The 12,515-nt window shown below is 40.8% G+C and overlaps 1 protein-coding gene across 6 annotated transcripts in view; it reads left to right on the plus strand.

The window, feature by feature from the left end:
* UGGT1 (UDP-glucose glycoprotein glucosyltransferase 1) overlaps nt 1-12,515 on the plus strand; it is a 187,501-nt gene that overhangs the window by 108,895 nt on the left and 66,091 nt on the right. For all 6 annotated transcript variants that reach the window (XM_028510702.2, XM_036023724.1, XM_036023721.1 and 3 more), the window contains exon 18: nt 8,727-8,891. In XM_028510702.2, the coding sequence (XP_028366503.1) occupies nt 8,727-8,891 (165 nt within the window). The remainder of the gene's footprint in view (nt 1-8,726; nt 8,892-12,515) is intronic.

A 12,515-nucleotide genomic window follows, 5' to 3' on the forward strand; every position in this document is an offset into this window, starting at 1 on the left:
CTTCATTCTGTTCTGTCTGAATGTTTGTTTCTTTCTTCTGCTCCAAATCATTGATTTGATTCCTGGTTTCCTTCCCTTCAGTGTTGGTTCCCTATTTTTTTCTTTATTTCACTTTGCATAGCTTTTATTCTTCCTCTATTTTTTGACCATACTCAACCATTTCTTGATTACCAGTGTTTTGAATTGTACCCGACTCTCCATTACTTAGTTCTATTTTTGGAGCTTTGATCTGTTCTTCCATTTGGGACATTTATTTTTCTTTGTCTAGGTGCAGCCATTACATTGTAAGGGGCAGAGCCTTAGGTATTTGCCAGGGTAGGGCAACCCACATTGCTGTGTTGTGGTGCTGTGTGTGGGGGAGGGGTCTGAGAGGGAGCACTGCTGCTTGCTGGCTCTTGGACAGCTTTCAGTCACTTCCCCTGCTACCCAGAAGCAAATTGGACCCTCTGGTGCTCTTTTCCTGGGTGTGTGGGTTTGTATATGTTCTAGGACCCTGTAGGTTTCTCCAATAAACTTTACTGTGAGGCTAGGAGTTTCTCCTGCCACTTCGACCCCCACAGGTTTTACCACCAGAGGTTTTGAGGCTTTATTTCCCCGCACAGGCACCCTGGGTTGCACAGTCTGTCTCACTCCCCAGTTATACCTCTTGGTTTACCTGGATGCAAATGTGGGACTACCTGGTCTGTCAGCCACTGCCTTGCGGCACATCCTTTTTACCTGACTGCCTGTCTCCGCCCATCCTCTTAGGCTGAATGAATGTTTCTTCTTTAACTTCTTGGTTGTCAGACTTCATACAGCTCGATTTTCTGGCAGTTCTGGTTTTATTGTTTTGTTTTTAAATTTGTTGTTGTCCTTCTTTTGGTTGTGGGAGGAGTCAAAGTGTACTTACTTATACCTCAGTCTTGGCTGGCAGTCTCTAAAGTAGAACTTTTAAACTTAAGAGAGTATCTTCTGATAGGTATGTATCTTTTAAAGCCAGTAAGATAATAGTAGTTAAGAAAAGTTCTAGCTTACACATGCATACATTCTGCATTTGGCATATTAACCCTGAATCTTTATTAATCTCAGTTATCATTTGTGAGTGGCTCATTCATAAAGCTTTTCCTGTAATTAATGTTTTTAAATTGTTTATAATTAATGTATTTGTGATCAGTTGATAGGAATTCTCATATATAATTTTTAAACTTGATTCTTTGAGCCTTGTCTGGCATGGCTCAGTGGATTGAGTGCCACCCTGTGAACCAAAGAGTTGCTGGTTCATTTCCCAGTCAGGGCACATGCCTGGGTTGTGGTCAGGTCCCCAGTGGGGGACACATGAAAGGCAACTACACCTTGATGTTTCTCTCCCTCTCTCCCCTTTTCTCTAAAAGCAAATAAATAAAACCTTTAAAAATATAAAATATAATCTTGATTCTTCGATATTTGGGCTGCATTTTTGTTAGTTGGTCGGATAAACTATTTACAAGCTGTAGAGAGGGAAAGTGGGTAGCAAATCCTTTCTCTCCCATTCTGTGACTTTCACTTAGTTGCTATTTCCAGAGACCAATGATGTTACTTACTTTTTGTTGTTACTTAGTGTTAGAATGTGGGTTGTGTTTTGTTGGGAGAATGGTTTTCAAATTTCAAAGTATATTAAAATTGAGGTTTTATAAATGCTTTTGAACAGCTGAGATGTCAAAGAATATGTAAGGTTTTCTTAGACCCCGCCGAGGAAATAAACAGCCAATTAGCCATGGAAACAGGCAGATAAGTTTTATTTTGGAAGTTTGTGCTCCCGGGTGACGTTTTTTCTGCCTGGAGAAAGGGCTAAGAAAAGACCGCCGGAGAAGGGAAAGGGTGGGAGTTTTATATGGCTTGACTTTGCTCAGGAGCCAAGGATTGGTTCTTGGTGAACAAAGAAGCAACATATCATTGGTGGTTCCTGGTCTGACGTCAGTCACCTCTTTTGGGTCAGAGTTCAGTCACCATATTACTTGTAGTCCAAAATGCTAATTGTAACTAGGTTCCCAATTGTCCTACCCTGCCCATCCTGACATCCTGACACCTTTGGTATAATAGGGACAAGGAGATGACGTGGTCTGTCTGGCTTCTTCCGGCTGTCAGAGGGGCATAGAGGGGAGGGGCGAGAGGTCGGCCACCAGGGATGGGGAGGAGTAGTTTTGGGCCTGAAGCAGCATCTGGTTGAAGGTAACCCCGGAGGCTTCACGAATTTTTCCTGGAGAAACTTCTGGAAACAGGGGCCAAACGTTAATAGTATGCAGATTATGAGTGGTCCTAGGACTGGGGCCAGGGTGGTAAAGAATAAAGAATGCCACCACGGGGTTATTGCTTTGAGAGAGGTAGGGTCCTGGTATAATTTGTCCCTGAGATCCTGTATGGTATTAACATTTCCCTCTACTAGGCCACTTTTATTTACATAGAAGCAGCAATGTCCCTGCAGAAAGACATGTCCCTCTTTTTTTTTGCTGTTAGTAGGTCCAGGGCTCTGTGATTCTGGAGAGCAACCTGAGCTACCAAGGTTATCTGTCTCTGCAAAGATGCTAGAGAGGTGGCAAAGGCATTAAGGGCCTGCTTTAACTTAGCCCATAGTTGGCAAGTGGCTTAGAGAGTGTGTGCTAACCTAGCACTCCCTATCTCGGCTGCTGGCAGGGTTGTGAAGGTTATATCTACTAGTATGAGCAGGAAGACTGGCCCGTTTTTCTTCATGCCTGGTTAGTTTGTCCCTGAGCTTCCCCTCTCCATAAAGCATAAGCTGTGGGGCCAGCATGATCAGGAAGCAGGGGAAGGCAGAGGCAGAGTTAACAGTCCACAGCAGCATTTCATTGCATCAAAAAAAAAAACATGTACGGGGGGGCCGGTGGTGGTTCCTGATATAGGAACAGTTTGATTGCAGGAGAAGGTGCTATTAGTGGCATAACATACCTGTAGCTGGCGTCCAGGATCTTAGAGAAGAGGTACATCCTTTAAGAGGAAAGGTGTGGAGAAGTTGGTGATATTGAGAGGATTAGGGATGGAGACCGCTGCGATCAGAGAATGGTCGAGATAAGCACATAAGAAACAGTCAGTAATATTTCCTATATCAGTAAGGTTTAGGAGGAAAATACCTTGATGTAGGGTTTTAATCCATGGACCTGGAGTAAGAGCTCAGTATATTTCAATGGAACTCTGGGGATGCGAATAGGAGAGTCTTTGGTACAGTTTTCCCTTTACTCCCTGCTCCCATTTGGAGTCCTACAGGTTATCAATAGCAAAGTGCCAAGGCTGGAGAGTACTCCATCCATGGTATTTGCAATAGTAGTAGGGGCAGCCTTCGTATGTGTCTGGCCAGAGTTTGCCATTACTATCCATCTGATTATAGAGGAAACAGAGAGCATGCCATCCATATGGGGCAGTCCAGCTGTCTAGCCCTTTAAAGCTACTTTTGGAAGCAGAGAGAAGGATGGATGTAGAGCAACCGGAGGGAGGGCAATCCACGGAAGTGACTGGGTGAGAAACCATCTGTCCACCTTTGTTACAGGTCTTACATACGAAGAATCTCCAAATGTATTTGTTTTGTAGTTTAGGAATGGTTTCTGACAGGCATGGGTGAGCAAGGAGGAGGAGGAGGATCAGTAAAAACTTAATCAGGAGAACCTGCTGTTTGAGTAAAGCAGACTCGGTTATTTCCTACGAGCTGTGCTGACCACTTTTCTGAGGCAGGGGCTGGCTTAAGGCAGATTTCGACTGGTTGGGCAGTTGCTGGCCTGGGCAGAAACCCGAGTTTTAAACTAAGGGATTTACTTTTTGTAAAATCTGCGTTGGGATATTATTTTCCTTCTTGTTTTTACAAGCTAGCATAATTATAAGGACCTTATCTGAGGCTTCCTGTAACTTTAAAATAGTTTCCAGTCTGGCCAAGAGGTTTTGTCCTAGCAGTGGTATAGGGCATTGTGGAATAATCAGAAAAGAATGCTTAAAAACTTTGGCTTTTAAACTGACAAGTGATAGGGTGCATGTTGGAGTTCCATCAGCCCCCATGACTGAGATCTGGGAACGGGTAAGGGGACCAGAATGTGATGGCAAAACTGACTAGGTAGCTCCCATGTCCACTAGGAATGAGGTAGACTTACCCACTATTTGTAGCATTACCCTGGACTCGGCGAGGGTGATGAGTGTCTTTGAGTCTGGGCCACATCAGTTGCCCATGAAGTCAAGGAGCTTTAAGGCCGGATAGGAGTCCTCACCTTGGCTGGCTGGTCCCCCGAGTAGAGGCACTGGGAACAAGCCTTTAAGGGGACAGGCATCTCTTTAACGGCCGAACAGCCAGCAGTTGAAGCAGTTTAGTGGCCAGTTGAGGGTTTGGACATTGGCAGGCCCTATGTCCTTCCTTACCACATTTGAAGCAGGCTCCTGGCAGCATTTCTTTCAGTGGCCTGGACTTTGACTTGGCCCCTGGGCTGATGTCCTGGGTTTTCGGCTGGCCTCAGGGCTGCTACTATAGCCTGGGTCTGCAGGGCTACCTTCTGCTGCAGGCGCACTTGGCAAGCAGCCTCAGCATTTTTGTCCCAGTTGTTAAAAACTTTAAATGCCATGTTTACCAGATCTCGGATGGGGGTTTGAGGATTGCCCTCTGCCTTTTTTAGTTTTTTCGAATGTCTGGGGCTGAGTTATAAAGTGTTGACGTATTAATACCTGTCTCTCTGGAGACGATGGGTTTATGTTAGTGTATTTCTGAAAGGCCTTACTAGTTTGTTGCAGAAGAGTGCAGGGTTTTCTTCCCAAATTAGTTAGAACTACTATGTAAAGGTCTTTCCAGGCCGTATTAAAGGCAAGGGTTAAAATATGAAAGTTACTGATGAGTTGCGAGGGATTTTTAGAAAAGTTTCCTAGCCTTTCTTTGTACTGCTGCTGGTTCTGAGTTTGGCCCTATTTAAAGGAGGAGAAAAAAACCACTATAAGCTGCTGTTTGCCAGTATTATGAAAACTTTGGGTGCTGCAGTGCCCTGCCCCCTGCTCTGCTTAGGAGAGAGGCTGGAAGAAAAAAAACAAAACAAAACAAGAAATGCAGATATATCAGGCTTAGGACTCAGGCATAGCTGGAAAAAAAAAACACACCTCAGTTTAAAATGTTACCTTCTCCACAGCACTGGAGAGGCAGGTACCCCGCTGTTTTGAGCGGCCAGTTAATTACTTTATTGTTTTGAGGACCTACAGTAGCATCCAGGTTCAGAAGTTTACAATGCTCCAAAGACTTAATTCCTCAGTTTCCTTTCTGAGTTTTACAGTTAAGGAAGGAATGAGATTTTCCCTTTTTGTACCCTTGTTTCTAGGCAATGTGGGCATAGTGGGGCCAAGCCCAATATGAAGCTGAAATTGAATGCAAGGCTTGGGTTAGGCAGGTAAGGAATATCATCATCTCCTGCTGTGCACGCAATAAGGATTAAAGGCATGGTTTTACAGATTAGATGGTTGTCTGGCTAGAAATAAACACAGCAATTACTTGGTAAAGCAGACAGGCATGAGAGTAGCCAGAGATGCAAATGTAGTCAGAGAAAGGAGAAAATACTTGAGACAAATTCGAACAAAAAATACCTAATTAGGAGAACAGAGCCTGGAAAAAGCAGGACTTCTACTACAGGCTAAAATCTTGCTCTCTCTTCTTAAAGACTACACCTAAGTGGGGAATGTACCACAGGGATGAGACCGTGTATGCTTTTACAGTGTGCCTCTAGCTGCGTGGACATTCGCTTGCAGTTGGCAGGAAACTTAGTCTTCTTTCTCAGTTCACATTTAACGTAACCTCCCACGGGTGTTTTTGTTGCTGCGGGCACCCTTGTGGCTTTTAAATGCTCGACCCGTGCCCGCGGGGTGCAGCGATTTTTTGAGAGAGAAAGCAAGACATTTGCCTAGCAGACTTAACACTGTCCACCCCCTTCAGTTTTTGCAAGGGGTATTTGGATGAAAATTGAGTTGTTAGAAGTCACCTGGGGAGAAAGCTGCTGCAAGCTCACAACAAGCTAATGATTCAAACTGACCTTTTCCTGGTCAGGTTTGGAGGCAGAAAAGGCTAAGGAATCCAAGTAGCAGGAGTGCTGGGTGACCAGCCAGAGTTTAATTACCGTGATTGGAATTCCCTATGAGGCCCCTGCACGTTTCAGGGATTGACCTCAGACACCCCAGCAAGGCCCCCACTTATGTAGGGACACTCAAAGATTTGGGCCAGGGGCGGGGGGGGGGGCTGCCTCTTTTTTTTGGAGCCAGGGCAGAACTTGGAGCACTCATTTCAGATCTCATTGTTTTTACTTCCGAACACAGGTGTAGCACTTTGAAGTTCTCCACCCCCACAGCACAGCATTTCCTTAATCCCGAAAGTGGGAAAGGCAGCCTCGGCATTTTTTACTGGCATAGGCCTCTGCCAGTAAAAGGCCACTGGCTGGTGGGAGCTGGTAGGGAAAGGGGAAAGGAGGAGGGAGAAAGGCCCTCAGAGGGAGGGGGAGAATGGGGAGGGAAACAAGATCTTCAGGAGAGGCAGAAAAAGAAGGTAGGAAGCTCTGGAGCAGTTAGTTTTGGAGAGAAGGTGCAGATTCAGAATTTTTCTGGGGCAAGAGGACTTGCGCCATGGAACAATGGGTGCACAAGTCCGGGCGGGAGCACAAAGTTCTGAAGCTCTGAATATGGGGACCTTAGACTATTTTCCCAGTCCGTCTGCAAAAATTATTTAGGTCAGTAAGGGTAATGAAATCGAAAGTGCCTTCAGGGGGGCCAGGTTTTGCAATTACTGAACTGATGTAACGGCCAGGCTGTATTGGACAGAAAAAACAGTCATTTCTGTTTGAGGCCAGACACCCTAGAGGCGACTTAGGGTCTGGTTTGAACCCCTGCCCTCCCATTCCTGGTCCCAAGAACAGAAGATCAGTGACTGAGAATTGGCACCCCGCAACTCAAGTCACAGACCAAATCAGACAGAAAGGGGATCCAAGACCGAAGAACGTCTTCACTTGTTCTTGAATCCCGGGAGAACACCATCTTCCTGAAGGGCTATCCCCGATGCAGCACCATGATTTTCGGTTAGGAAAGCAGCCTTTCCCACGGACAGGGACCTGGAACGGAATCCAAGGACCAGGAAGTTGAGGGACAGCGGCACTTACCCTGATTTGGTGCTCAGACTGGTGGGGTAGCCATAAGGCCTCCTCGGGCAGCTGGGAGAGGAGCAATCTTCAGCAGACAATGACTCCTCCTGGGTTTTGGCACCAAATGTAAGGTTTTCCTAGACCCCGCCAAGGAAATAAATAGCCAATTAGCCATGGAAACAGGCAGATGAGTTTTATTTTGGAAGTTTGTGTTCCCAGGCGACGTTTTCTCCACCCAGAGAAAGGGCTAAGAAAAGACCCCCGGAGAAGGGAAAGGGTGGGAGTTTTGTATGGCTTGACTTCGCTCGGGAGCCAAGGATTGGTTCTTGGTGAACAAAGAAGCAACATATCATTGGTGGTTCCTGGTCTGACGTCAGTCACCTCTTCTGGGTCAGAGTTCAGTCGCCATTATTACTTGTAGTCCAAAATGCTAATTGTAACTAGGTTCCCAATTGTCCTACCCCGCCCATCCTGACAGAATAGAATTAACATGGTTACAATATTGGGAGTGTAAATTTTAAAAGTTTAAACAATGCTATGGATAAAAGGCAGAAATCAAACCAGAAAGCCTTTTTGCCTGTGCCATCTTCAGTCCCTTAGATAGGTCTGTACCATCAGTTGCTACTGTGGCTCGATCTGATTAGGAACTAAGCAGTCTTTGGCTGCCAATTAGTTTTAGTTACCCAACTGAAGATACATCTCTGGGCTGTCTAAAAAGTTTACATTTAAAAGATATCCGCTGCTTTCAGAAAATTTCAGTTAAGAGATGTTTGACAAGAAAGTTGTAAGGAACTTTTAATATCTTGCATAGTAATATAGTTTTTACTCTGAAAACTTAGTCTTGGGTCTATGGTTGATATCTGGACAATGTACCTATGTTGACAGGGGACAATATAATTATCTGTTATATTTGCCATTTTGTTGGCCTGATATTTCCCTGCCAAGGGACCTCCTTTATTCTGGAGAAGGGAAAGGTTGAGCTCAGTATATTGTAGAGAAGTTTTTGAGCACTGTTTTTCCACCAACTTTTTTTTTTTTGCCTGTGGAATTTCTTTTTTAGTGATATAGGCCCTTTTTAATTTAGGATTGGATGCAAGTGTTTCTTCTTAGGCTATCTGCCCAAGAATGCTAATAATTTATGTGATTCTGTTGCTGTACTGCCCATTATAGTAGTCTCTAGCCACATGTGTCTCTTAAAATGGAAATAATTAAGTTCAAGTTGTCACATGTAGTTAGTAACTACTGTGTTGAACCAGAAAAGTAAAATATCTCCATCATTGCAGAAAGGTCTGTTGTATAGTTTTGACTATAGTATGTGTAATTCAGGTTTGGTAGCTTGGGATGCTTAAAATTACTCCAACCCCCACCCCCAAACTGCTTCTCATTTGCCAAGTTTTGTGTTTTTATAAAAACCCAGTAATTTAATCTCAGATTTACCCAATAGGATGTTAACTATGCAATAATCTGTGATATTTTTTAAGATAAATTTCATTAGTTATTTCTTGGTGACCATATTTCTATTGATTTTTTGTTAGAATTTGTATATATGAAAAATATGCTTTGTTTCATTTGTCTAAGAAGAACAAAAATGTGCTGTTTGTGGTCCATTTGTTTTAGGAAGCAAGAGGTTACTATCAACAGACTGGAGTTGGTTTGTTGCCTGTCGTCCTGTTCAATGGAATGCCCTTTGAAAAGGAACAGCTAGATCCTGATGAGTTGGAAACCATCACAATGCATAAAATCCTGGAGACCACAACCTTCTTCCAAAGAGCAGTGTACTTGGTGAGTGGTATTAGAAGGCTGATTTTGAAAGAGAATGGTTTCTTTACGTATTTATAGTAGGCAGTAAAATTATTGAAGTAGCACTGTTTTCTATACATTATTCATAATTGATTTGCACATTTCCAGTAAGTTTCACTATAATGAAAAAATTCATGAGACTTTCTGTATATCATTTTTTAAATAGCTAATTTTATTGGTTTCAGTATTAAATTTTAACGATTGTTAGGAAGGTAGTCATTCTGGGAGACATTTGTTCTACTTGTAAGGATTTTGACTAGGAAATGGTTAAAATATTTCATCATATAATTATTGTTGAGCTATAACTCATATGCCATAAAATTCAACCTTTTAAAGTAGACTACTATTCATTATTTTTTAGCATATAAAAAGTCATGAAACTGTCATTTCTGTCTAATTTTAGAACATTATCATCACCCCAAAAAACCCAACACCTAGTAGCAGCTACTCTCCATTTTCCCTTACCCTGTCAACCATGAATCTATTTTCTCTCTCTTTGGATTTGCTTGTTTGGGACACTTTATATAAATGGATTGATACAATTTGTGGTCATTTGTGACTGATTGCTTTCACTTAGCATAATACTTTCAAGGTTTATCCTTGTTGGAGCATATGTCAGTACTTCATTCCTTTTTTGGCCCAATAATAGTTGCTTGAATAGATGTAGTGCCTTTTGTTTATCCATTTATCATATGCATATTTGCAGTTTACATGTCTTGGCTACTATGAATAATACTGCTATAAATAGTCATGTACAAATTTTCTTGGGTTTATATCTAGTAGTAGAATTTCCTTTTTATTATAACCATTTGAGGAACTAGCACTGTTTTCTAAAGCAGCTGCACCATTAAACAGTTGTGCCAGCAGTGTATCCAGGTTCCGCTTCTCCACAGTCTAGCCAAAGCTTGGTATTGTCTATGTCATTAAATGTAGCCTAGTGGTTGGTATCTTATTGTGGTTTTGGTTTGCATTACTCAAGCATAAATGATGTTGGACATTGTTTTCTGGGCTTACTGACCATATTTTCTTTGCAGAAATGTCTATTCAAATTAATTGCCCATGTTTAATTGGGTTATTTGTTTTGTTTTTGAGCTGTAAGAATTGTTTATGCATTTTGGATATGAATCAGTTATATGTATCATCTTCAGGTATTTTTTCCTCATTTTATGATCTGTCTTTTCATTGTTTGTTGATGTCCTTTAATGATCAAATGTTGTACATTTTGATTAGGTTCAATTTACTTTTTTCTTTTGTTGCTTGTGCTATTTGAATCGTATGTACAAAACAATTGCTTAATCCTAGGTCATGAAGATTTATGTTTCCTTCTGAGCATTTAAAAAATTTTTTGTTTATTGATATTGGGAGAGAGGGAGAGAGGGAGGGAGCGGGGAGAGAGAGAGAGAGAGAGAGAGAGAGAGAGAGACATTGATTTGTTCTTCTACTTATTTATATGTTCATTAGTTGATTCTAGTATGTGCCCTGACTGGTGATCAAACCTGCAACATTTACGTACTGGGATGACACTGTAATCTAGTGTTCCCCAATCTTTTTAGCACTTGGGACTAGTTTCTTGAAAGACAATTATTCTCCACAACTAATGGTAGTGGTGGCTCTGTGGCTGGGGGTTGGGGACTCTGCTTTAACTGAGCTACCTGGTTAGGGCTCCTTCTGTATTTTATAGTTTTTTTCTCTTAACATTTAATTCTTGATCCATTTTTAGTTAGTTTTACTATACAATGGAGGTAGGAGTTCACTGTTTTTTCTATATCTGATTTGACATGCAACTGGATATCTTTTGGCATAGTCATTTGTCTCAGCATCATTTATTGAAAATAATACTCTTTCCTCATTAAATTGTTTTGGCACCTTTGCACTGGCTGTTGTTTTCCATTGATCAGTATATATTTTTTTATGGAATCATAGACTTGATTAGTGTTGTAATCAAATGTGAATTTTCCAACTTTGGGTCTTTTCATCCCTACCTTCCTTCCTTCCATCCATCCATCCATCCATCCATTCTAAATTTGTGAATCTTAAGAGCAGCTTGCCACTTTCTGCAGCAAAAGGCTAATTGGGATTTTGATAGGAATTTCACGGAATCTCTAGATCAATTTGGGCAGTATTGATGTGTTAACAGTATTGAGTCCTTCAACTCATGAACACAGGATGTGTTTTCATTTATTTTGGTGTTATGTCCTTCAATGACATTTTGCTGTTCTCAGTGAAGTTTTACACTTTTTTTCATAAATTTATTTCTTGGTATTCTTTTTGAAGTACTTTAAATGGAATTGTTTTAAAATTCAATTTTTGGATCATTCATTGCTAGTGCATAGGCATGCATTTGACTTTTGTATATTGGTGTTATATGTAGCAACCACTTGTTTATTAGTTCTAATAGTATTTTGTGGATTCTTTAACACTTCCTATACAGAAAATATTGTCATCTTGCCAGTATGTCATCTGTAAGTAGAGATAGTTTTGATTCTTCTTTTTCAGTTGGTATCTTTTACCACTTCTTTCTTTTTTCTTGCTTAATTGCCTGCCTTATAGTACTATGCTGAATAGAAGTAGTGTTGAGTGATCATCCTTGCTTTGTTCCTGATCTTAAGGGGGGAGCTTTCAGTCTTTTACCAGTAAGTATGATATATTAGCTGTTGGTTTTTTGCAGATTGCATTTATTGGTTTATAAAAATTTTTTTCTCTTCTTTGTTGAGTTTATTTTTGTCATGGAAGTTTTTTGGATTTTGTCAAATACCTTTTCTGTGTTTATTAAGGTGATCATGTGGTTTTTGTTCTTTATTTATTAATATAAAATATTATGTTGACCTACCTTTGAATTTCTGGGATAAATCCTACTTTGTTATGGTATATAATTTTTTAATATAGCATTTATATAGTTGCTATATTTTTTGTACCAAGTTAATTTCAATAGTATAGGAAAACTTTGTTTTTCTATAGCTTTATTTAGCCTCTCCTTTATGTTGTTATTGATGTACAGATTATATCTTTCCACATTATATGCCCATTGGCATTGATTTATAACTGTTCCCTTTTATAGTTGTCTTTTAAGTGAGGTAAAAAAAAAGAGTTGTGACCAAAAAATGTATGTATATTTTTTATATTTACATATGTGATTACCTTTACTTGTGCTTTTAATTTTTTTTAAAGATTTTATTTATTTATTTTTAGAGAGGGAAGGGAGGAAGATAGAGAAACATCAATGTGCGGTTGCTGGGGGTCATGGCCTGCAACCCAGGCATGTACCCTGACTGGGAATCAAACCTGAGACACTTTGGTTCGCAGCCTGTGCTCAATCCACTGAGCTACATTAGCCAGGGCTGCTTTTAATTTTTTTGGTGGACTTGAGATATTGTCTTATGTTCTTTCATTTTAGCAAAGAGAATCCCCTTTCATTTTAGCAAGGAGTTCTGCCAGTGAAAAAGTCTCTCCATTTTTGTTTATCTGGGAATGTGTTTATTTACCCTTCATTTTTGAATGATAATTTACCTGGATATGGAATTTTTGGTTGACATTTTCTTTTTAGCACTTTGAATATGTAATTCCATTAAATATGTATTATAAATTGCATATTCATATTCATTGAAT

The sequence above is a fragment of the Phyllostomus discolor genome, chromosome 4, assembly GCF_004126475.2.
Source record: "Phyllostomus discolor isolate MPI-MPIP mPhyDis1 chromosome 4, mPhyDis1.pri.v3, whole genome shotgun sequence".
NCBI lineage: Eukaryota > Metazoa > Chordata > Mammalia > Chiroptera > Phyllostomidae > Phyllostomus > Phyllostomus discolor.